Source organism: Oncorhynchus nerka, linkage group LG18, assembly GCF_034236695.1.
Source record: "Oncorhynchus nerka isolate Pitt River linkage group LG18, Oner_Uvic_2.0, whole genome shotgun sequence".
Taxonomy (NCBI): domain Eukaryota; kingdom Metazoa; phylum Chordata; class Actinopteri; order Salmoniformes; family Salmonidae; genus Oncorhynchus; species Oncorhynchus nerka.
In genome coordinates this window covers 31123394-31149107 of record NC_088413.1, presented here as the reverse complement: position 1 = coordinate 31149107, position 25714 = coordinate 31123394, and the positions used below count along the sequence as shown (strand labels likewise).

General features: G+C 43.2%; 2 protein-coding genes across 6 annotated transcripts; one reads left to right on the top strand and one right to left on the bottom strand.

Moving 5' to 3' along the window:
- Positions 1 to 1985: 1985 nt before the first annotated feature.
- Positions 1986 to 9854, bottom strand: LOC135561855 (uncharacterized). The gene is made up of 7 exons (XM_065003963.1): positions 9363 to 9854; positions 8794 to 8924; positions 8416 to 8589; positions 6501 to 6662; positions 6165 to 6276; positions 5813 to 5934; positions 1986 to 3156 (listed from the first exon to the last, which is right to left on the bottom strand). Exons 1-7 carry the CDS (start codon positions 9619 to 9621, stop codon positions 2242 to 2244), a joined length of 1875 nt encoding a protein of 624 aa, XP_064860035.1. The 5' UTR covers positions 9622 to 9854; the 3' UTR covers positions 1986 to 2241.
- A 14-nt stretch (positions 9855 to 9868) lies between these two features.
- LOC115145660 (zinc finger protein 23-like) lies at positions 9869 to 25097 on the top strand. Of its 5 annotated transcripts, XM_065003987.1 has the most exons (7): positions 9869 to 11539; positions 12208 to 12338; positions 12544 to 12708; positions 14466 to 14627; positions 15169 to 15280; positions 23933 to 24126; positions 24282 to 25097. In XM_065003987.1, the coding sequence occupies exons 1-7, from the start codon at positions 11281 to 11283 to the stop codon at positions 24327 to 24329; spliced, it is 1071 nt and encodes a 356-aa protein (XP_064860059.1). In that variant the 5' UTR covers positions 9869 to 11280; the 3' UTR covers positions 24330 to 25097. The 5 variants fall into 5 exon arrangements, with proteins under 5 accessions (XP_064860059.1, XP_064860058.1, XP_064860057.1 ...); XM_065003986.1 differs by having other exon boundaries at positions 12544 to 12690; positions 23933 to 25097; XM_065003985.1 differs by having other exon boundaries at positions 23933 to 25097.
- Positions 25098 to 25714: the final 617 nt, after the last annotated feature.

The following is a 25714-nucleotide window of genomic DNA, read 5'->3' as shown; positions in this document are numbered from 1 at the left end:
GCTTTGTTGCTGCTGTTGTGTCATCCACCTCCCTCATCAGAGTCCCCTTGAGGATAATTGTGTTTGCTTCTCCATTTTCTTCTGTCAGTGGTATGAGAGGGTAGATCTGTGTATAGTCACCCGGGGGTCCTTTGGGTTGATATTCACACGGCGCGGGGAGGTGGGGAGTACTCCTGTTCTGCCTCTGTCCTGACTTCATTTCTTTCCCTCCCGCACTCTAATTGTTCTCTCCAGCTTTAGTTTGGTCACGGTAGCCTTGTTCATGAAGATCTGTCCTTCCAGCATCATCATTCCTATCACAGTTTCTGATATAAGAGGACTTTTCTTCTTCCCCTTCTTTTTGTCAATTTTTCTTGTCTGAATTATCTCCTTGACTAAATCCAACCTAGTCTTGTTGAATGAACCATCCATTGGATATCTATTTTCTCCTGCCATCTCTGTCCCGACATGCCATTTCTTAATAATAATTTTAAGGCCAGGGACCACAGGCTAATAAGGATATTTTTTCTTTACTCTCATCAGACTGAAACTTTACCAGTTGAAAGTATACATAAATACAATATATTATATTACAAGTTTTATTTATTTAAAATTTTAAATATGCAAATCGTCCTTAAATATGCGCTAATTTGCATATTATGAGAATCTGTTTTTTAACACATTGCTTCAAGGCAGAATGTTTTTTTTGTTTTATTGTGTTAAGACACTCAATGTTCAGTCTTTTACAGTCTTTTGCCAATTCATGGAATTATTTCAAATACACTTCAGTATGACGGATGCATATTTTGCATATATTTACACATAAAATGACACTTAAATCAGCTATGCCTGCCCCATATGTAAGGTCCTCTTTGAGTTATTGCTGGTGACGCTTTACTTTTTTGACTGTGTCATGGGACCTACGCCTACTCTTGGCACACTCCATTGAAACAGCATCAGCTCCCACAACTCCTCTCTGATTGCTCCAGTGTCACCAAAGTGCTTTCAAGCCACAATTTGTTCATCAACTTTGTTATAGCAGTGGCTCCTTCATTGAACGTGGGTATTGCTGTACTGGCTGTTCCGTCAATGCGGCTTTAGCCCACCAAGACAGTTTTGGGGCATCGCGACCATATTTACAGAGTTCAGACATTCATTTGCATTCTGGGTTCCTCCGTGCTACATTCTTTTGAGGACGTTATCATTTGACATACAGGTGCCATTTTCTGCGCAACATCTCTATTAAAAATGTATGGCCTCCAAGGTTTTTTTTGACAGGGTCGATCTACACCATTTTCTATGGCTCGCTGGTACCAGCACCAATGCACACACCTATCCCGTAGTTGGAAGTGAATCATCTCTTGTTCCAAGTGCCATCGAAGGATACATTAATGTCTATGATGGCATCCTCATTCAGAAACTTTGCTGTGTCCTATATCTGCGTATGTTCTTCTAATTATCTTTGTAGCACTCTCCATTGACTAGTAGCCCTACTAAAGTAGGGGGGAAAATACTTATTATGTCTGTCGACATTACAGACAGAACTGCAGGACTAAATATCAGCATGTTACCCTATGTAAATATTAGCATATCAGCATGTATTTACTTTATGTTAAGCTAATTTCTCACCAATCACATTAGGCTACAGCCCTATGACACTGTAGGCCTATGTGACAGTCTCGTTGGATAATTATGTCTTCCTATTACTCTGTTTTCTTAACTTTGAATACATTTGCTGGAGCAAGGAAATAAATATTATGTATACACAGCAAGTCACCTGACAATACTCTCCCTTTTTATTTACCTGTCATGTCTCTGATATGAGCTGAGAAGCAAGGAAGGAATCCCTAGGACTTTGCTTATTTTCTTTGGAGCTGCATAACCAAGTCCAAGTTCGTGGGCTAGAAGAACCATCCTCATATTTATATCAAATGCCACATCTCCCGTGGAGCACTCCTGCAGCCTGTCAGGAAATGACTCATCTTTGCGTTAGCAAGAATACAGTAGAAAATAATACAATACAATTACTTTATTCCATCTACGTCAACCTCAGTACGGTAAATATTCAACTGTCCATGTTCTAAACTAGGTTTAGGCTATTGTCTCTCTAAAAACAGGTATTTACAAAGTTAACAAAGGGTTTTAAGGAGAGGTATGTGATTAATTAACCTCTTGCCCCAAGACATTTCACATGATAATTATATTATGTCAGCTAAAAAATGGTTCTCAGATATCCCCTTTTGTACATCTCAAGCCACAATGCTACAATTTATTCCCATTGTGGACACTCTTATGTCTGATAAGGTTACTCAAGAAGGCAAAGCTCTTGTAACACAATTTACACTTGAAGGGCCTCTCCTTGGTGTGAACAGTCTGGTGCCTCTTCACATAGTTCGCCTCAGTGAAACGCTTCCCACATGTGGGACATGCATGCGGCTTGTCTGCGTCCGACCTAACGCTTGGCCTCCCACGTTGTGAGCCAATGACACCGGAGGTAGAAGCAGGAGCCACCACCCTCAGTTGGTTAGTCTTTGAGCTCCTTCCTTGACCTCTAGCCATTGTTTGGGTGTTGTTAGGATTGTGTTCTGTGTTATAGGCTAGGTACCTCTTGTGGTGAACGCCCATCCTGACCATGTCTGTATTGGTGTGGTAAACCTGAGGTAACTGAGGAAAGCTAGACCCAGGTCTTCTATGATGAGATCCTGAAGGGGAAGAGAGACTTCCTATTAGACTACCACCAGAGGGGTCTCCCACCACTCTCTGTGAAGGCTGAAGCCCAGGGTGACCTGCTATGTTCATCATGGATACTGTGATGTTTGTATCATAGGAACAGGAGGGTCTATCTCTGTCTCTATCAGCTCCAGGCCCTGCTTCATCCCTGCACTGAGACTGTGAAGAGAAGGGTCTGGGCTGCAGACTGGATCCCTGACTGGAGCCTCTGTTTCTCTGATGACCACCAGGACTGAGGTTGTTCAGTCCACCTGTCCACTGGTTGTGTTCTGTGTGGTGGAGTCTCTGTCCCTCATGGTTCGGTCCTAGTTCCAAATCGGGAAGGAAGCGCGATGGTTCCTGATCCAGGGTTCTGATCCAGGGCCAGGGTTTGTGACCAGCCGCCTCAAAGTTCCAGTCTCTCCTGCCAGCAACACCTGATATCAGCAGGTCCTCATGGACTGCAGACTGTAAAAACAAATTGCACAAAGGAGCATAAAGGTTTATATAAGAAACTCCTTGCTGTACAAACAGAAACATGATATTATAAAATGTTAACCAGTCAAGCCCATCTCTAACACTGTGATTCAAGTACCTAACAATATGGAGCCATTGGAGTTTATTATAAAAAATGTCAATTTGTGTTGATTCAAGAATGAAGTATAATGTTTTGGTTCGACTGAGTTAAGGGAAACTCAGTCCCTGCAATGATGCAAAAATAACCAAGTCAGTCAGCACAGAGTTGAATATGTATTTAATTTCAACAACAAAGTCATACACTAACATAGTACTTTTACGTACTAACATAGTACTTAAAAGTACTAACATAGTACTTTTATTGCACAAAACAATGTGACAAGTAGAATAACTTCTCACTATGGTAACACTTGACCTTTTATTGTAAATCTGGTACCCTCACTTTGATAAAAATACATTTTAGAATACTTTGGAAAAGGTTCAACGTTACATTGCACACATCTTCACCACTTCATGTTAAGTAAACATTAATTAAGGCACTACAATTACCTCACTATAAAAGCTGAAGCAGGGATGGGCAACTCCAGTCCTCGAGGGCCTGATTGGTGTCACACTTTTTATCCATCCCTAGCAAACACAGCTGATTAATCAAATTGCATTCTAAAATGAAGATCATGATTAGGTGATTATTGGAGTCAGGTGTGTTAGCTGGGGCAAAACTGTGACACCAAACAGGTCCTCGAGGACAGTAATTGCCCACCCCTGAGCTAAAGGGACATAGTTGTCACTTTTCATCAGTAAAGCATTTTTACAGACAACATAACACCAACCATATAATATATTCTGCTTCATCATACTTATTCTTTCCTCAGTTCACCTCATCTAGTTCCCCACTACATCCAAAACCAACAGAATTAACTACAAAGACTAAGGTAGCTCCTCTCTGAGAACCTCTTCCTGCAGTGCGTACAGGCGCATCTTGGTGCTGGTGGGAGAAGCTTTTCTCACTGTAGGGTTTCTGACCTGTGTGGTGCCTGTTCAGTTTGGACGAGTGAGAGAAACTTGCTTGGCACAGATGGCAACCAAACAGATTTTCCCCCGTGTGTATCCTCTGGTGGATCTCCACCTGTTTGGGGAAACTGAAGGCTTTCCCACAGAACAAACACAGGAAGTGCTTATTATGGCCACTGGATCTACTGATAGGGTTACTACTACTGTCATTTGTCAATGGGCTTGTGTAGCCATTTAGTGTTGAGGCACTGGCATTGTCTGATGTCTGGTTTAACAGGAGAGTGTGAGGAGGACGAAGGCCAGGGAGTGTCTGTGTTGTCGCAGGGTCCATGTTTCAGTTGATAGATCCTATATAAAGGCAGGCTGAAGGCGGCACCTGTTAGGGCAGTGGTCACCAACTGGTCGATCGGCAAACATTTCTGTAAAAAACCCAATGATAAAGCCTTGCGTTCCTATTTATTTGTATTCGTCTCGCGCTGTTGGTGGTAGGTGCAACTGATTCAGCTGTGTTCCCACTGTACCTTCAGGCACATGAAATTGGTCAACTCTGCTATCCCGGCAGGCCCGGAGAGCAAATCCAGAGCACTATAGGCCTACCTCCGGCCAATCGGACGGCTCAGATTACTGTGTCTGCAGTAACGTAGCAAGCTTAAAAGAAAGCTACAGCCAAATTGATACTGTGAGATTTCAAAATGTTTCAAACCATGACTAGAGAAAGACTGTCAACGAATACAGCAAAGAGCTGCTGTTTATATGAGTGAATTCATGTTTAAGTTCTTACTCAGAACTGTCAACACTTTGTATTCAACACTTTTATAAGCCATAAAATGCACATTCTTCCTACTTCCACTGGCACTACAACCAGCACTGTAGTTGTAATGAATGTGTAGGAAAGTGTGGTAGGCTTGCGTTGTTGTTGTTAATTGCGGCTTGTTTTTTTTTTTATATCGAAGAATATTTCACCTTCTCTGTTCATAGGAGTAACAACATGCGCATGAGGCAGACATAATGGGGTGCGACTCCAGACCTTTTTAGTCAGTGACAGCAGCGGAAAGAGTGAGTGGCAGGACACTGGGAGGCAGAGCCCATCTGCTGCTCTCTCCCTCAGCTGAGACTGACCATCAGATGCAGGCACCATCAGCCCAGTAAAATAAAAATAAACTATTTAAATGTATGCTCACTCAGCTGTGCCTCACAAGTAATACAACAACTGATCTATTGCCGGTGTGTATTGGCAGGGAAAGTCAAGCAAAGCCAATATGCGGTGATAATGTATTGGGCCTATAGCCTACTTCACAAACCTCATTGCTACAGTACCGTTTTTAATAGGTTCATGTTGCATAAGCTTGCATTTTGACTCAGAAAGTGATCTTTACTCAGAAAAGGTTAGTGACCACTGTGTTAGGGGGTTAACCTGAGGCGCCATCAGTCTCTCTGAATCAGAAGCAGCGCCTGTTCTCTCCCGCCGCATATGGACACCTCCCTGTCCTGGATGGAATCTACGCCTTGTCCTGTTCTCAGCCAGTCTGTTGTCAAGGAGACTAAGTTCGGATGTTGTTTTGTGATCAACTGTCTGTTTCTGGTTAACAGTGTTGTTCCCCAGCCCAGAGTTGAGGACACTGTTCCGTCCACTGACCTCCACTATATCGCCGCTGGTCCTGTCTTGCTCAGTGATATTGTCCCCTGGGTCCTTGGCTGCACCGGTCTGGGAATCCAAGATGGTTGCCCAGTCTCCTCTGTTAGCCTCCAGCCACCCACCTACAAGAAGAGGTCAGAAAATAGACTAAAAACATGGCAGAGAAAACTCTACATATGGAGTTTTTTTGTCAATTACCTGGTCAAGTTCATACATTAAGTGTATGTAAACATAAGTTGTATTGATTTAATTTAATGAATGAAGAAAATTCAGACAAGAAAATTGTCAGGCGCATCAGTTTTCCCATTGAAGATCTATTACTGTATGGAGGCTATATGTATTTCTCTCTTACCTTGCTCCCCCATCTTTAGTCCACTCAGCAGATCAATGCTCACTGGTCCGTCGTCTATTGTCTCCACTTTGACCAGCAGCAGATGAGGCTTCCCATCCTTAATGTCTACTGACTGTAAGAGATACAGAGTGAGAGGGTGTTGGATCAAGACATCTGATATCAGCACCCTGCTATGGACCATCTTCTGATTGGGCAATGAAGGATTGCTATGAGTACTATGCAACATGTAAGTTAATTTGCTACTGGTTAGATAACTCAAAGACATTGTCCCACACAAGACCTGGGCCCGTATCCACAAAGTCTAATATCATTCAGACAGTAGTTCAGTGGGCTCACCTCAGTGAGACTGTGTGTGGTACTGTGTTGCGCAGCTGGGTCCTCTGTGGGTTCAGGAGGTTTAGGCTGGTTGTCCTCCATGACCACGGTCCCCTCAGGGTTCCCCAGACCCTCCTCACACCCCTCCTCCTTCACCAGCAGCACCTCTGGACCCTCCTCCTCCTGGAAGAGACTGGTGATACAGATTACACAGACATACACTCCCTCAGGTACGTACACACACACACGGATAAAAACACTTAAGAGTGTTTACCAATCCCCACTACATTTGAGTCCTATACTGTGGTCACAGAATTACTTCATTGTTATTAAACCCATCATGGTTGATGTAAATATGATGATGTGGGTAAATATAAGTCAGCTATGTCATCATCAGACAAACCTGACTAAACTATTTTGCCATGTACAGTAGGTGTTCGTTAGTGTGTGGATATGTGTACATATATTTATTATATTTAAGTCTATATTGATTATAAAGCGCTTCCTTAATGAAAGTCTAAGAATGAAAAGTCCAATTTTATGTTTATTAAACATGAACAAGTGTCAAATACACCATATGAATACCACACGTAAAAATCTGCATGAACTCTTTTTATTAAAAGTGTCTTGGGAAAAAAATGTATTGAGGATGGAAGTAATGAAACATGCATTTGCGGACATCATATATCCTACACAGTACAAACACAATATGTAACAGACTTTTTAGCCGTATATATATATATATATCACACAATGTCTGGATGCAATATTCTACCTAGGAATATTAAACACTGAAATCGGTTACTCTCGTTATTCCAAATGCATCTGCGGATCTTTTCCGTTGACAACAATCAAAATGAATCTTTGTCTTTAATGCAGGGTTTGATCTAAATGTCAGAAGATATGGAGTGGAGTGGTTTTTTCTTCTGGTGTATTCTGAGGTAGCTCCTTTCCGAGAACCTCTTCCTGCAGTGCGTACAGGCAAATGGCCTCCTCATGTGTGGACCTTCAGGTGCCTTTTCAGGTCACCTGCCTGGGCGAAGCGCATGGGACACTGGGTACAGCTGTAGGGTTTCTCCCCTGTGTGCACCCTCTGGTGCCGCTTCAGGTCACCAGCCTGGGCGAAGCACATGTGACACTGGGTACAGCTGAAGGGTTTCACCCCTGTGTGGACCCTCTGGTGCCTCTTCAGGTTGCCCGCATGGGCAAAGCGCATGTGACACTGGATACAGGTGAAGGGTTTCACCCCTGTGTGGACCCTCTGATGGATCTCCACCTTCTGGGAACAGCTGAAGCCTTTGTTACAGAACATGCAGAGAAACCGCTTCTCTTTACCACCCGTTGTTGTTGCCCCTTCCCGCTCCTTGGCCTTTTGATCATTTGAGTTCGATACCTGTTCGAAAAGGACGCTGCCTTGTGAATTGGAAGGTGCCATCAACATGGTCACTCGGAGTAAAGGGGAGTGGGTTGCGACATTTAGATTGGTCTCTAAGCTTTCACTGTAGTCTAAGAAGTCACTGTTGCCCTGCGAGTGTCCTTCTCCTAAGTGAGTCTCGTCTGCATTCCATGTCAGAGGAGCGTCATCCTCCACTTTCACAGTCACCTCATCTACGACCAGACCCTCCCCTTTCTTATCTAGGAACCCTTCAGAGTTTACACTACTACTGTACTGGTTCCAGTCCCCTCTCATTGGATTAGTCTGTGTATCTAAGCCCACAGGCAAGTCACCAGACATCATCTGTGTCCCTGTAGCATATGAACAGGACGGATCATTGTGAGTCTGTAACGAGTTACCTGAGTCCTGATGTGACAAAACCGTCCTCGAGCTACCGTAAAGTATATACTCTGTGCAGGGAGCAGGGGGACAGCCCAGTCGCCCCAGGCCCGTTAAAGTCTTTGTGTCTGACTTGAGGACGGCGTTCGGCGTTCCACTGACCTCCGTGCCGCTTCGTTGGGTCCTGGGCTGCACTGGGGCAGTGGTGGGTTCATCCGTGGCTACAGGGGGCTCTCTAGCCGCACCAGTCTGGATGTCTCTGCTATGCTGTGGGTCCTCCTCTCCTTCAGACCTCTCCTGCTTGACCCCAGGACCTGCAGCCTCTGCATCTGCAGACTGACATAAGAAGAGAGGAGGTTATTACCGATACATGAGTTGAGTTGGATAACAATGTCGTAGGGAAGATAACAATGCCTCTATGGCAGATTAATTAGGATGTACATGTAAGCAAGTGAATAGCTGAGGGGAGCCTTTCTGAAATAAACAGGCCACGTTTGATTTACAAATAACACCATTTTTATGCAACACTATTACACTAACCTCTATCATGATAATGTGCTGGGTTGAGGTTCCACTCCCCTCATCAACAGTGATTGGTTGGTCATCTCTCCATGTATTGTGTCCCACAGGCTTCACAAAGCTCCTGTGGCCTCCAGTGAGATGTCCTTCACCTGAGAGCGTTTGGGGGAAAGAGGTGGTTAGGTTAGCTACTGTCAATGTTCAACGGTATATTGTACATTATTGACAATGTCTAGAAATGGCAAGGACATAAGGTCATTCATCTTGATATACAGGGCAGTAGGTAGCCTAGCGGTTAGAGCGTTGGGCCAGTAACCAGATGGTTGCTGGTTTGAATACCCAAGCCAACAGGGTTTTTACTATCTATGTATTATGTTCCATGTATTACATTGTTTTCATTGATTAAATCATAGGCAATGCTGTAAATTAATAATCAGGTTAGAATATATTGTTTCTTTGCTAAATAATCTGGGGAATTATTGCATACTATCCAAAAACGGACCAAGACCCAATTCTGGGTAACACCTATGAACACATGTGCAGCTGAGAACGGGGCGACAACCCATGCCTTCTGCAAAATGTAACGTTACCTCTTGACATTCCTCTGTATTTGTCGAGGATCTTGACACTACTGGGTCGAATGGCGAGGACGCGCTCCCGTGACACCTTCAGTTCCAGTAGCTGTAGTCTCCTCCGCAATGACCTGTTTTCTTTCTGGCTTTGAGTTATTTCCAAACGAAACACTGCATAGTCGTCGTCTACAAGTTTACAGATCTCTGCCACGGCTGCATTCGCTAGAACCTCCATGATGGAGGCTATTTGAGTTTGAAAAACCATACAGTTAGCCATTGTTAGCAGCTAGCTAGCGTTACCTAGATAACACCTATCAACCAAGTCATGTCTCCAAAGCGAATTAAAGACTACATGTCGTAAGTATGTGATGCTGTGCAGTTAAATTATTCATATTTTGTATTCCAGGGTGTTAATAATGAATAAAATCTAAATAACAACAAAAACGCTAACGTGGAAAATGTTTTTAGTGTTCACTTCCGTTTACACTCTTCTTCGTGTGGCTTTCCCGGCCGACTAGACGCTTAGTTGCGTATTGCTGTCTTTCACAGGTCGTAGTGTGAATTTCACATTTTGTTCACAGAAAAGTAGATTGGGGGGATTTCATTGCACCACCATCTTACCCTACATACACGCCACTATTCCCAACAAACCCACCACCTCTTCCCACTATTTTGTCCCTAAAAGTTATCTGCTACTACTACCAAATCAATCTTCTGGAATTTCTGCTCCATCTGTGCAGTGCAATTAAGACAATGGGATGATTCTGTTCAACATGAATGGAGATCAGGGATTTATTGTGGGAATTTAGGTCATCAAAGTATTATTACATTTCACTTGTTTTTCTTCAAATGTACTCATATATAGATTTTATTATTGTATTGGGTATTTTTTAAAATATATTTTGTGTTAAAATAAAGCAAATGTTATGTCTTTTTTTTTGCATAAATAAACATTGTTCTTGAATATATTAATACATTAACATAAAAGGGAGGAACAAGGCTGCAACCACCAATCACTTGCTCCGTCTACCCAACCTGTACTCACCTAGACTGTCTAGAGTCTAGACTGACTCAATAATTACTGTTGTTGTCACGTTCTCTTGCATAATTCAACGAGCGAGTTAAAAATCAACATGCTTAGCTCTAGATTACACCTATCTAAACATACATTACATTGCGAGATCAGACGTAATATCACTATGCAGAAAAATGTATCCATGCTTTTGTTACTTCTAGGTTAGACTACTGCAATGCTCTACTTTCCGGCTACCCCGGATAAAGCACTAAATAAACTTCAGTAAGTGTTAAATACGGCTGCTAGAATCCTGACTAGAACCAAAAAAATGGATCATATTACTCCAGTGCTAGCCTCCCTACACTGGCTTTACTGCTAACCTACAAAGCATTACATGGGCTTGCTCCTACCTACCTAAAGATAGACTTCACTTCTGCAACGGAACACTTTCTAGGATTAAAATATTTGACGAAGCTCTACATGGAGTACTGTCTCATGCAGTCCCACCCTCTCCGGCCCCAGAGCCTGAACAGGGTATTTTGTTTTTCATAACTGAAGGAAATGGGAATGTAGTTTTGTAAATGTTTTGTAAAATGTTATTTTCCCATCCCCATAATGGTATTCACATTTATTTTATGAAATCCCCCCCCCCACCCCCGTCCAGTTGGTGGCGGCAGTACACCATTTGCGTGTAGTTCGCCATAAAACCTCACAGAAGAAGAAGTTAACGGAAGTAAGCGTTGACCAAGAACAATTTTCACGCTAGCGTTTTTGTTAGATTCATTAACACAAATGGAACTCAAACGATGACTAATTTAACTGCACACCATCACATATTTGCCCCAGGTAGTTTTTAATTTGCGTTGGAGACAAGACTTGGTTGATAGATGTTTAGGTAACGCTAGCTAGTAGCTGTTAACAATGGATAACGGTATGGTTTTTCACACTCAAATAGCCTCCATCATGGAGGTGCTAGCGAATGCAGCCGTGGCAGAGATCTGTAAACTCGTAGACGACGACTATGCAGTGTTTCGTTTGGAAATTTCCCAAAGCCAGAAAGAAAACAGGGGATTACGGAGGAAACTACAGCAACTGGAACTGAAGGTGGCACGGGAGCGCGTCCTCGCCAGTCGTCCCAGTAGTGTCAAGATCCTCGACCGATACAGAGGAATGGCAAGAGGTACATTTAGCAGAAGGTCGAGCTGCGCGGCCTGTCTCCCCACTGCACTTGTGTAACTTTAGATGTGTTAACCAGAAGTGGGTCTTGGTTAGTTTTTGGATAGTATGCAATAATTCCTCTGATTACTTAGCTATCTTGCACAAACACACCATATATATCATATTCTAACCAGGTTCTTGATTTACTGCATTTTCTATTATTTATGCATTGAAAACAATATGATGCCTAGAACATCATCAATTGATCTATAAATAGTATATCAAGAAGTTATGCAAAGTGTTACTTTACATCCTTGCCAATTCTAGACCGTGTCAATAGGTTATAATATACCGTTGAGCATTGACAGTAGCTAACCTAACCACTTATTTAATTAAGCAATAAGCCCAAGGGGATGTGGTATATGGCCAATATACCATGGTGCCTGGGCTGTTCTTATGGACAATGCAACACGGAGTGTCTGGATACAGCCCGTAGCTGTGGTATATTGGCCATATACCACAAACCCCCAGAGGTGCTTTATTGCAATTATAAACTGGTTACAAATGTAATTACAGAAGTAAAAAGTAAATGTTTTGCCATACCTGTGGTATACAGTCTGACATGGCTGTCAGCCAATCAGCATTCAGGGCTTGAACCACCCAGCTTATAACCTCTAATAATTCTCTCAGGTGAAGGACATCTCACTGGAGGCCACAGGAACTTTGTGAAGCCAGCGGGACACGGTACATGGAGAGATGACCAACCAATCACTGTTGACGAGGGAAGTGGAACCTCAACCCAGCACGTTATCATGATAGAGGTTAGTGTAATAGTGTTGCATTAAAAATGAGTTACTTTGTGAATAAAATGTGGTCTGTTTATTTCAGAAAGGCTCCCCTCAGCTATTCACTAGTTTCCATTTACATCGTAATTTAACTGCCATCGGGGAGTTTGTTAGACTTCCCTATGACATTGTTATCCAATTCAACTCATGTACCAGTAATAACTTCCTTTCTTCTTGTCAGTCTGCAGAGGCAGCAGGTCCTGCGGTCAAGCTGGAGAGGTCTGAAGGAGAAGAGGACCCATGGCACAGTAGAAACATCCAGACTGGAACGGCTGGCGTGCACCTTGTAGCCACAGTGCAGCCCAGGACCCAACACAGCATCACGGAGGTCAGTGGAACGCCGGAGGTTAGTGGAACGCAGAACGTCTTCCTCAAGTCAGAAACCGATATCGAGACTTTAACGGTGCTGGACCGACTGGGCTGTTCTCCTGCTCCCCACTCAGAGCATTTACTTTATGGTAACACGAGCCCGAGGACAGTTTTGTCTCATCAGGACCCAAGTGACTCGTTACAGACTGGCAATGATCCATCCTGTTCATACTCTACAGGGACAGAGATGATACCTGGTGACATGCCTGTGGGATTAGATACACAGACTAATCCAATGAGAGGGAACTGGAACCAGTACAGTAGTAGTGTATATTCTGAAGGGTGCCTAGATAAGAAAGGGGAGGGTCTGGTCGTAGATGAGGTAAAAGTGGAGGGCGACACTCCTCTGACATGGAATGCAGACGAGACTCAGTTAGAAGGACACTCGCAGGGCAACACTAGTGACTTATTAAACAACAGGGAGAGCTTAGAGACAAATCTAAATGTCGCAACCAACTCCCCTTTACATTCGTTCAGGGATCACGACCCAGTGTCTAAGTCGATGGCACCTTCCGATTCACACGGCCGCATCCTTTTCGATCAGGTATTGAACTCAAACAACAGGGCTCGAGCTCAGGCTCAGGGAGGGGGACCCACATCAGGCAATAGTAAACAGAAACGGTTCCTCTGCATGTTCTGTAACAAAGGCTTCAGCTGCCTCCAGAAGGTGGAGGTCCACCAGAGGATCCACACTGGGGTGAAACCCTTCAGCTGTACCCAGTGTCACATGTGCTTCAGCCAAGCTGGCACCCTGAAGAGGCATCATAGGGTCCACACAGGGGAGAAACCATTCAGCTGTACCCAGTGTCACATGCGCTTCGCCCAGGCTGGTGACCTGAAGAGGCACCAGAGGGTCCACACGGGAGAGAGGCCATTCCCCTGTATGCACTGCAGGATGAGGTTCTCAGAGAGGAGTTGCCTCAGGACACACCAGCAGAAAAACCATTCCACTGTATAACATAGAAAGTAAAAATACCACCCAACAGCTTCTGACTTTTAGATCAAACCCTACATTAAAGACAAAGATTTATTGTCATTGTTGTCAGCAGAAAAGATCTACAGATGAATTTGGAATAATGAGAGTAACAGATTTCAGTGTTCAATATTACTGGGTAGAATATTGCATCCAGACATTGTGTGATATATAAGCCTAAAGTCTGATACATATTGTGTTTGTACTGTGTAGGCTATATGATTTTCACAAATGCCTTTTTCATTGCTTCCATTCAACAACTTATTTTTTCCCCCCCAAGACACTTGAATGAATGCAGTTGTTTTTGTTGATGTGTATGTGTGGTTTTCATATGATATATTTAACACTTGTTTATGTTTAATAAACACAAAATGTGACTTTTCATTTAAGACTTTCATTGAGACTCTCTTTAGTATACATCACATCTGATCTCACCCTATTCTGCATACATACAACAGCGCTTTATAACCAATATACACTTACTAAATATACCTACACATACCCACACACTAACAAACACCTACTGTACACATCATTATAGTTTAGTCAGGTTTGTCTGACTTTTGACTTATCATAGCTGACTTGTTTTTACCCACATTATCATATCAATGTCCACCATGATGGGTTTAACAACAGTGAAGTCATTCTGTAACTACAGTATAGGACTCAAAAATAGTGGGGATGGGTAAACACTCCATGTTGAAAGTGTGTTTATTATCTGTGTGTACGTCTGTGTGATCTGCATCACGTCTCTCTTCCAGGAGGAGGAGGGTCCAGAGGTGCTGCGGATGAAGGAGGGGTGTGAGGAGGGTCTGTGGAACCCTGAGGGGCACATGCTCATGGAGGACAACCAGACTACACCTCCTCCTGAACCCACAGAGGAACCAGCTGAGCAGCACAGGACCACACACAGTCTCACTGAGGTGAGCCCACTGTAAACTACTGTCTGTATGGTATTAGGTCAGGACCCATATCCACAAAATGTGTCAGAGTAGGTTTGCAGATCTAGGAGCAGTTTTGCCTTTTCTATTTGGAAAGATCCTAGATTATCACTTGTACTCTGAGACTAGGTGCCCAGGTCTTGATTATTTTTGTTTTAAGTGTGGGACGATGCCTTTGAATTATTCGTTGATTTTATTACTTGACACTCTTAAAGTTACATGCTAGCTGTACCTGAAGACTTCCAGTCTTTGCGCTAAGCTGGCTCGCGAAATTGCCTCTAACTTCTTGCATACTGGATGCAGAGACGTAAAAATAGCATCCACAGGTTAATCTGACTGAAAAAGTAGATAATTGACAAAATCACAAACTATCCCTTTAAAGAGTGCCAAGTAATCAAATCAACTAACACGCTTGCATAGTATTAATAGCAATCCCTCATTGTCCAATCAGAAGATGCTCCATAGCACAGTGCTCATATCAGATTTATTGATCTAACATCCTCTCACTCTGTATCTCTTACAGTCAGTAGACATGGAGGATGGGAAGCCTGATCTGCTGCTGGTCAAAGAGGAGACAATAGAAGACGGACCAGAGAGCATTGATCTGCTGAGTGGACTAAAGATGGGGGAGCAAGGTAAGGGAGAAATACATATAGCCTACATACAGTAATAGATCTTCAATGGGAATACTAATATGCCTGGCTATTAATTTTCTATTAAACTCATATAAAACAATATGAGTACTTCATTTATTAAACCATATCAATTCAATTTGTATAAAATACAAAACTGAAATGTGTACACCAAGTGCACAAATCATTAGGAACACCTGCTCTATCCATGATATAGACTGACCATGTGAAAATTAGGATCCCTTATTGATGTCACCTGTTATATCCACTTTAATCCTTGTAGATAAAGGGAGGAGACAGGTTAAAGTAGGGTTCCTTAAGCATTGAGACAATTGAGACATGAATTGTGTATGTGTGCCATTCAGAGGGTGAGTAAGACCAAAATTTTAAGTGCCTTTGAACAGGTTATGGTAGTAGGTGCCAGGCGCACCGGTTTGAGTGTGTCAAGAACTGCAACGCTGCTGGGTTTTTCATGCTTGCCAGGTCGCAATTGTAAATGAGAACTTGTTCTCAACTTGCCTACCTGGTTAAATAAAGGTGAAATGCTCAACGGTTTCCTGAGCGTATCAAGAATGGTCCACCACCCACAGGACATCCAGCCAACTTGACACAACATTGGCGTCAACATGGGCCAGCATCCCTGTGGAACGCTTTCGACACCTTGTAGAGTCCATGCCTCAACAAATTGTGGCTGTTCTGAAAGGAAATGGGGGTGTCACTCAATATTAGGAAGATATTCCTAATGTTTTGTACACTCAGTGTATCTTAACATAAGTCAGACATCACCAGGAAAATAACACACAAAAAAATCCATGTCTAAAAATCTATCCATGCGTCATGTTTGTTAAGTCTTGACAGTAACATTTTCCTGTTGATGGTTGGCTGGAAGCTAACAGAGGAGACTGGGTGGCCATCTTGGATTCCCAGACAGGTGCAGCCAATGGCCCAGGGGTAACATAACCGAGCAGGTCAGGACCAGAGGCGACATAGTGGAGGTCAGTGGATGGTGATTACAGTGTAATCAACTCTGGGCCGGGGAACAACACTGTTAACCACAACCAGAAACAGACAATCAAACAGAAATCAACATCCGAACTTACTCTCCATGATAACAGACTGGCTGAGACCAGGGCGAGGCGTAGATTTGGTCTGCGGGGACAAGGAAGTGTCCGTATGCAGCGGGTGAGAACAGACACAGACTCAGCTAGTGATGCGCCGTCCTGCTCCTATAATTGTGTTTCAGACAGAGTGATGGCGCATGAGGTTGACCCCCTAACAGGTGCTGCCTTCAGCCTACCTTCTATAGGATCTATCAACTGGAACATGGACCCTGTAACAACACAGACACTCCCTGGCCTTCGACCTCCTCACACTCTCCTAATGTTTAACCAGACCTCAGAAAATGCCAGTGCATCAACACTAAATGATTAGACATGCCCATTGACAAATGACAGTAATACAGATGGAATAAGTAAAGGTGGTGGCGCCAAAGAGAAGCTCTTACCGTTTTCATTCTGTGGGAAAGCCTTCAGTTTCCCCAAACAGGTGGAGATCCACCAGAGGATGCACACAGGGGAGAAATCGTTCAGCTGCCACCTGTGCCAGGCTAGTTTCTCAGACTCAACCAACCTGAAGAGGGTCCACCCAGGGGAGAAATCCTACACCTTCCCCAGCTTCCCCACCTGAAGATCTACACAGGAGAGAGGCCATTTGCCTGTGTTCTCAGAGAGGAGCTACCTCAGGATACACTAGCAGAAAATGCACACGGCCCATGTATAGTGAAATGTAATGTAGTACTAGTTATACTGAACAAAAATATAAATGCATCATGCAACAATTGGGTGAGTTACAGTTTATATAAGGAAATCAGTCAATTGAAATGAATTCATCAGGCCCTAATCTATGGATTTCACATGACTGGGCAGGGGTGCAGCCATGGGTGGGCCTGGGGGGGCATAGGCCTCCCCACCTGGGAGAAGGAGTTTACCCTCACAAAAGTGCTTTATTACAGACAGTAAAACTCAGTTTCATCAGCTGTCCGGGTGGCTCGTCTCAGACGATCCCGCAGGTGGAGAAGCTGGATGTGGAGGGCTGGCGTGGTTACATGTGGTCTGGTTGAGGCCAGTTGGATACAGCCAAATTCTCTAAAACGACATTGGAAGCAGCTTATGGTAGAGAAATTAACATTAAATTCTCTGGCAACCTCTCTGGTGGACATTCCTGCAGTCAGCATGCCAATTGTATCTTCCCTCAAAACGTGAGATTTTAGAGTGGCCTTTTATTGTCCCCAGCAAAAGGTATACCTGTGTAATGATCATGCTGTTTAATCAGCTTCTTGAAATGACACACCTGTCAGATGGATGGATTATGTTGGCAAAGCAGGAATGCTCACTAACAGGGATGTAAACAAATTTGTGCACAACATTTGAGAGAAATAAGCTTTTTGTGCATATGGAACATTTCTGGGATCTTTTATTTCAGCTCATGAAACATGGGACCAACACTTTACATGTGTGTTTATATTTTTGTTCAGTATAGTTTGTTGGTAGTTAATTATTTTGGTTTTTGATATCGTAGGGAACTTGTTGAGGTAACATGAGGAAAGAATTAGTGTGATAAGGTGATGGTTGTTGTGATGGTGTCTGTAAAAATGCTTCACTGATGAAGTGACAACTAATTCCCTTTAGGTTGATGGTGTTTCATAGTGAGATAGTGAAATAAGAGTGCCTTATTTCATGTTTACTTGACATGAAGTAGTGAAGATGTGTGTAGTGTTGAACCTTTTCCAAAGTATTCTAATAAATTATTTATGTAGTAGTGAAGATGTGTCAAAGTCCCGTGTGAGAGTGCATAACAGTTTTGCTCAAATTAAAGACTAAATTGACTGTGTGTGACTGATTTGTAAAAAAAAATTCTGTGACTGAGTTTCCCTCATCTCAGTCGAACCAAAACATCATACAGTGCATTCAGAAAGTATTCAGACCACTTTACTTTTTCCACATTTTAAGTTAAAGCCTTATTCTAAAATGAATTAAGTTGTTTTTTTCCCTTATCAATCTACACACTACCCCATAATGACAAAGCGTAAACAGGTTTTTAGTCATTTTTGCACATTTATAAAAAAAAAATATTCAAAACAGAATGACCTTATTTACATAAGTATTCAGACCATTTGCTGTTAGACTCGAAATCGAAGTCAGGTGCATCCTGTTTCCATTGATCATCCTTGATGTTTCTACAACTTCCACCTGTGGTAAATTCAATTGATTGGACATGATTTGGAAAGGCACACACCTGTCTATGTAAGGTCCCACAATTGACAGTGCATGTCAGCGCAAGATTCAAGCTATGAGGTCGAAGGAATTGTCCGTAGAGCTCCGAGACAGAATTGTGTCAAGGCACAGATCTGGGGAAGGGTACCAAAAAATATCTGCAGCATTGAAGGTAACCAAGAACACAGTGGCCTCGATAATTTTTAAATGGAAGGAGTTTGGAACCACCAAGACTTCCTAGAGCTGGCCACACGGCCAAACTGAGCAATCAGGGGAGAAGAGCCGTGGTCAGGGAGGTGACCAAGAACCCAATGGTCACTCTGAGAGAGCTGCAGAGTACCTCTGTGGAGATGGGAGAACCTTCCAGAAGGACAGCCATCTCTGCAGCACTCCACCAATCAGGCCGTTATGGTAGTGGCCAGACAGAAGCCAGTCCTCAGTAAAAGGCACATGACAGCCTGTTTGGAGTTTGCCAAAAGGCACCTAAAGGACTCTCAGACCATGAGAAACAAGATTCTCTGGTCTGATGAAACCAGATTGAACTCTTTGGCCTGAATGCCAAGTGTCACGTCTGGAGGAAATCTGGCACCATCCCTACGGCGAAGCATGGTGGTGGCAGCATCATGCTGTGGGGATGTTTTTCAGTGGCAGGGAGTGGGAGACTAGTTAGGATCGAGGAAAAGATGAATGGAGCAAAGTACAGAGAGATCCTTGATGAAAACCTGCTCCAGAGTGCTCAGGACCTCAGACTGGGGCGAAGGTTCACCTTCCAACAGGACAACGATCCTAAGCACACAGCCAAGACCATGCAGGAGTCGCTTTGGGACAAGTCTCAATGTCGTTGAGTGGCCCAGCCAGAGCCCGTATTTGAACCTGATCTAACATCTTTGGAGAGACCTGAAAATAGCTGTGCAGGGACGCTCCCCATCCAATATGACAGAGCGTGAGAGGATCTGCAGAGAACAATGGGAGAAACTCCCCAAATACAGGTGTGCCAAGCTTGTAGCATCATACCCAAGAAAACTCAAGGCTGTAATCGCTGCCAAAGGTGCTTCAACAAAGTACTAGTCTGAATGCTTATGTAAATGTGATATTTCAGTTATGTTTTTTTATTTAAAAAATAAAACAAATGTTTTTGCTGTGTCTTTATGGGGTACTGTGTGTAGATTGCTGTGGAAGAAAAAAAACGTAATCAATTTTAGAATAAGGCTGTAACGTAACTGTGGAAAAAGTTAAGGGGTCTGAATACTTTCCAGATTCACTGTATGGTGCATTTTATTTTTTATAATAATTTCCAATGGCCTCATATTGTTAGGTACTTGAATCACAGTGTTATAGTTTGGCTTGACTGTGGTTAACATTTTATAATATAGTGTCATGTTTCTGTGTGTACAGCAAAGAGTTTCTTATATAAACCTTTGTACAGAAAAGTATCATCTTTATCTGCAGTCCATGAAGACCTGCTGATATCCGGTGTTGCTGGCGGGAGAGACTGGACTTCTGAAGCTGCTGATCACAAATCCTGGTCCCGGACTGGACCCTGGGTCAGGAGCCGTTTCTCTTCCTTCCCAAGTCGGAACCAGGGCCCAATCGTGAGGGACAGAGACTCCACAACAACCACTACACAGAACACAACCAGTGGACAGCCTCAGTCCTGGTGGTCATCAGAGAGACAGATGCTCCAGTCAGGGATCCAGTCTGCAGCCCAGACCCTTCTCTTTACAGTCTCAGTGCAGGGATGAAGCAGGGCCTGGAGCTGATAGAGATAGACCCTCCTGTTCTTATGATACAAACACCACAGTATCCATGATGAACAGAGCAGGGCAGCCTGGGCTTCAGCCTTCACAGAGAGTAGTGGGAGACCCCCTTGGTGGGAGTCTAATAGGAAGTCTGTCTTCTCCTTCAGGATCCTGCCTAATGCCTGGTGACTGGGTTCATAGAAAGCCTGGACCTGGGTCTAGCCTTCCTCAGTTACCTCATGGTTACGCCACAAATACAGACAGGGTCAGGATGGGCGTTCGTCACAAGAGGTACCTAGCCTATAACACAGGGCACCATCCCAACAACACCCAAACAATGACTAGAAGTCAAGGAGGGAGCTCAAAACTAACCACCTATGGGTGGTGGCTCCTGTTTCTACCTCTGGTGCCACTGGGTCAGAGCGTGTGAGGCCGAGCATTAGAACGGACGCCGACATGCCGTACGCCTGCCCCACCTGTGAGAAGCGCTTCGCCCATGCGAACTATGTGAAGAGGCACCAGGCCGTTCCCACCAAGGAGAGGCCCTTCAAGTGCAAATTATGTTACAAGAGATTCTCCTTCCTGACTAACATGATCAGACATAGGAGTGTCCACAACGGGGAGAAATCGTAGCAGTGTGGCATGTTAAGTGTCTTGGGGTGGAGGGTAATTAACCACATACAGTGCCTTGCGAAAGTATTCGGCCCCCTTGAACTTTTGCCACATTTCAGGCTTCAAACATAAAGATATAAAACTGTATTTTTTTGTGAAGAATCAACAACAAGTGGGACACAATCATGAAGTGGAACGACATTTATTGGATATTTTAAACTTGTTTAACAAATCAAAAACTGAAAAATTGGGCGTGCAAAATTATTCAGCCCCTTTACTTTCAGTGCAGCAAACTCTCTCCAGAAGTTCAGTGAGGATCTCTGAATGATCCAATGTTGACCTAAATGACTAATGATGATAAATACAATCCACCTGTGTGTAATCAAGTCTCCGTATAAATGCACCTGCACTGTGATAGTCTCAGAGGTCCGTTAAAAGCGCAGAGAGCATCATGAAGAACAAGGAACACACCAGGCAGGTCCGAGATACTGTTGTGAAGAAGTTTAAAGCCGGATTTGGATACAAAAATATTTCCCAAGCTTTAAACATCCCAAGGAGCACTGTGCAAGCGATAATATTGAAATGGAAGGAGTATCAGACCACTGCAAATCTACCAAGACCTGGCTGTCCCTCTAAACTTTCAGCTCATACAAGGAGAAGACTGATCAGAGATGCAGCCAAGAGGCCCATGATCACTCTGGATGACATCATTACATTTACATTTAAGTCATTTAGCAGACGCTCTTATCCAGAGCGACTTACAAATTGGTGCTTTCACCTTATGACATCCAGTGGAACAGCCACTTTACAATAGTGTATCTAGGTCTTTTAAGGGGGGGGGGAGGGGGAGAAGGATTACTTTATCCTATCCTAGGTATTCCTTAAAGAGGTGGGGTTTCAGGTGTCTCCGGAAGGTGGTGATTGACTCCGCTGTCCTGGCGTCGTGAGGGAGTTTGTTCCACCATTGGGGGGCCAGAGCAGCGAACAGTTTTGACTGGGCTGAGCGGGAACTGTACTTCCTCAGTGGTAGGGAGGCGAGCAGGCCAGAGGTGGATGAACGCAGTGCCCTTGTTTGGGTGTAGGGCCTGATCAGAGCCTGGAGGTAGTGAGGTGCCGTTCCCCTCACAGCTCCGTAGGCAAGCACCATGGATGAACTGCAGAGATCTACAGCTGAGGTGGCAGACTCTGTCCATAGGACAACAATCAGTCGTATATTGCACAAATCTGGCCTTTATGGAAGAGTGGCAAGAAGAAAGCCATTTCTTAAAGATATCCATAAAAAGTGTTGTTTAAAGTTTGCCACAAGCCACCTGGGAGACACACCAAACATGTGGAAGAAGGTGCTCTGGTCAGATGAAACCAAAATTGAACTTTTTGGCAACAATGCAAAACGTTATGTTTGGCGTAAAAGCAACACAGCTCATCACCCTGAACACACCATCCCCACTGTCAAACATGGTGGTGGCAGCATCATGGTTTGGGCCTGCTTTTCTTCAGCAGGGACAGGGAAGATGGTTAAAATTGATGGGAAGATGGATGGAGCCAAATACAGGACCATTCTGGAAGAATACCTGATGGAGTCTGCAAAAGACCTGAGACTGGGACGGAGATTTGTCTTCCAACAAGACAATGATCCAAAACATAAAGCAAAATCTACAATGGAATGGTTAAAAAATAAACATATCCAGGTGTTAGAATGGCCAAGTCAAAGTCCAGACCTGAATCCAATCGAGAATCTGTGGAAAGAACTGAAAACTGCTGTTCACAAATGCTCTCCATCCAACCTCACTGAGCTCGAGCTGTTTTGCAAGGAGGAATGGGAAAAAAATGTCAGTCTCTCGATGTGCAAAACTGATAGAGACATACCCCAAGCGACTTACAGCCGTAATCGCAGCAAAAGGTGGCGCTACAAAGTATTAACTTAAGGGGGCTGAATAATTTTGCACGCCCAATTTTTCAGGTTTTGATTCGTTAAAAAAGTTTGAAATATCCAATAAATGTCGTTCCACTTCATGATTGTGTCCCACTTGTTGTTGATTCTTCACAATAAAATACAGTTTTATATCTTTATGTTAGAAGCCTGAAATGTGGCAAAAGGTCGCAAAGTTCAAGGGGGCCGAATACTTTAGCAAGGCACTGTACCTCTCATTAACCCTTTGTTAACTTGCTATTTGAAATTGGATTGTGAATACCTATTTTTATGAGAGTTGCTAACACACTTTTCTTTCTAAATGAGTGTGCTCTCAGCTTTAAAGACAGTGATAACACATAATTTGATGTGTAATGTTATATGCAGTATCTTATTTCAAAGAACAGCGGGAGTACGTTTTTCATTGAAAAGTGACCAAGAACAATTTCCACATTAGCGTTGTTATTTATGAACACCCTGGAACTCAAAATATAACTAATTTAACTGCACAGCATCACATACTTACCCCAGTTAGCGTTTAATGCGTTCCGGTAACTCAGAGCTCACCAGGTCACCCACCTCGTGCATATTTTTTGTTCCGGCAACTCCCGATTTACAAAGTAATCACTGATTACATGATTAAATAACCATAGTTATTCTACAACATTGCCTGATTTTTTTTGCATCTTGTTTTTGTTATATTGTAAGGCCTAAATGAAATGTACAAAACATGTTTGTATGTAATAATTCTTGAAAACACTTATGGCCATTTAAAAATTAAAAATAAACTCCAATGGCTCCATATTGTTAGGTACATGAATCACAGTGTTAGAGATGGGCTTGACTGTGATTAACATTTTATAATATTACGTAATGTTTCTGTGTGTACAGCAAATAGTTTTTTCAGGTAGCCTAGCGGTTAAGAGAGTTGGGCCAGTAACCGAAAGGTCGCTGGTTTGAATACCCGAGCTGACTAGGTGGGAAAAACCTGTTGATGTGCCCATGAGCAAGACACTTAACCCTAGTCGCTTCTGTAAGTCTTTCTGTATCAGGGCGTCTGCTAAATTACTAAAGCGCAAATGTAATAAACCTTTATACTTTTCTGCACAATCTTTGTCTGCAGTCCATGAAGAGCTGCTGATATCCAGTGTTACTGGTGGGAGAGAGTGGACCTCTGAGATGGCTGGTCACAAAGACTTTCCCCGGATCACGAACATGGATCAGAAGCCATCACTCTTCCTTCCAGAGTCAGAACCAGGACCGAGCCACACAGAACACATCTGGCGGGGAGTCCGGTTGCCGGCATCAACATCTCAGGTGCCACCTACCACTGATGTTCCCTTGAGCAAGGAACTTAACCCCCTAAACTGCTCATTGGATGGTGCACTGTGGCTGCTCTCTGCTCCAGCCTCTACAACTTAATGTATGTATGTATGTATGTGTGTGTGTGTGTGTGTGTGTGTGTATATCAGGTGGTGGATAAAAGCAGAAGACCAATTTCCATCACACAATCCCAATAACAATGGCTAGAGTTCAATGAGGGAGCTCAAAGACTGGCTCCTGCTTCTATCACCTCACAACGTGGGAGGCCAATTATTGGGATTGACGTCGACAAGCCGTGCACGTGGGAATCCTTCACTGAGGCGAAGTATGTGAAGAGGCGTTCACACCAAGGAAAGGCCCTTCAAGTGCAAACTATGTTAAAAGAGCTTCTTCCTGACTATCCTTATCAGACTGTGTTCAAAACCGGGAGAAATCGTAGCAGTGTGGCTTGAGATATACACAGTGGATATCTGGGAACCTTATTATAGTTATCATGTGAAGTGTATTGGGGGCAATAGTTTTTTTGTATTACTAAGTCCCTCAGTTGTGCATCGGAGGGGTATACTATGATTGAAGCTAGATCTACTCAAGGTTTTCTAAAGCTAGCCTGCTTCAGTTAGCTTCACACTTCAGCTCAGGCTTCATCCATACTATGACAGTTGATATTGCTCGTCCGCCTGCGGCGGACTCTAGCAGACTTGCAACTGCGCGTGCATGTCGCACATTTTCATGTGTGCCTAAATCAAAATGAAAAAAAGTTATCTTGCAAATTCAGCAGGCCACGGTGCGAAATAGGCTTGTTGATGTGCCGTCTTTATTTTATTACTAAATCATTCATTTAAAAAACATGTATATTTCACCTTTATTGAACCAGTAGGCCAGTTGAGAACAAGTTCTCATTTACAACTGTGACCTTTTCACTTCTATCAATACAAATAACTGTATTAAATCAAACACAAGTTTTACTGTGCGTGAAGTTTCAAATACATTGTCATTACTATATGTGTAATATGATTGGTATTATAACATAACATTGTTTTATTAATACAATATTTAATCTGTCATATTCCTCAAATGAAGGGGATGCTGACGCAATCTTTGTGAGGTAGGAAATAAAAGTTCATTGGTGCTCAACTCGCAGCTCATTCATCACAAATGGAGTTAGCCCTGAGTTAGCCTGCCCGGGAACAGGTTAAATTCTGAAGGAGTCGTTGCATAGAAATGTACATGGCTAAAAGGTGAGCCACTTTCGTTGTACCTGTTATCCCGAATGGAACTCAAAGAGTTGACCAGTTACCTCGCTAACTCTTCAAACCATCTAGTATAGGGCTCAAGGTACGCTTACGTTCTCACATGATACACAGACCTGTTGTTTGGTGTGTTGGCATGGCCAAAACACTGTAATTGAAGTGTAACACAACATTTATCCGAATTTGGTTTTGCTTATGTTCTATTCATAAGAAATATGTCCCCCTCTTTTTATAACACCCTTTAAACAGTGGTAACAGTTCCTTTACTACGATGATAAAATCTGTAAAATGGTGCTGTCCGTTTGATATGTTTACTTTTATTTGCTTGTTTA

Bases quoted from the DNA above. Each gene is read 5' to 3' on its own strand.
- LOC115145660 (XM_029687183.2), top strand. From the start codon at position 11,281: ATGGATAACGGTATGGTTTTTCACACTCAAATAGCCTCCATCATGGAG. The intron at 11,540-12,207 runs GTACATTTAGCA...TAATTCTCTCAG, and splicing joins ATACAGAGGAATGGCAAGAG to GTGAAGGACATCTCACTGGA. The intron at 12,339-12,543 runs GTTAGTGTAATA...TCTTCTTGTCAG, and splicing joins AGCACGTTATCATGATAGAG to TCTGCAGAGGCAGCAGGTCC.
- LOC135561855 (XM_065003963.1), bottom strand. From the start codon at position 9,621: ATGGCTAACTGTATGGTTTTTCAAACTCAAATAGCCTCCATCATGGAG. The intron at 6,663-8,415 runs GTCAGTGGAACG...AGTCTCTTCCAG, and splicing joins CCCAACGAAGCGGCACGGAG to GAGGAGGAGGGTCCAGAGGT. The intron at 3,157-5,812 runs GTCAGTGGACGG...TTGTTTTTACAG, and splicing joins CCAGCGGCGATATAGTGGAG to TCTGCAGTCCATGAGGACCT.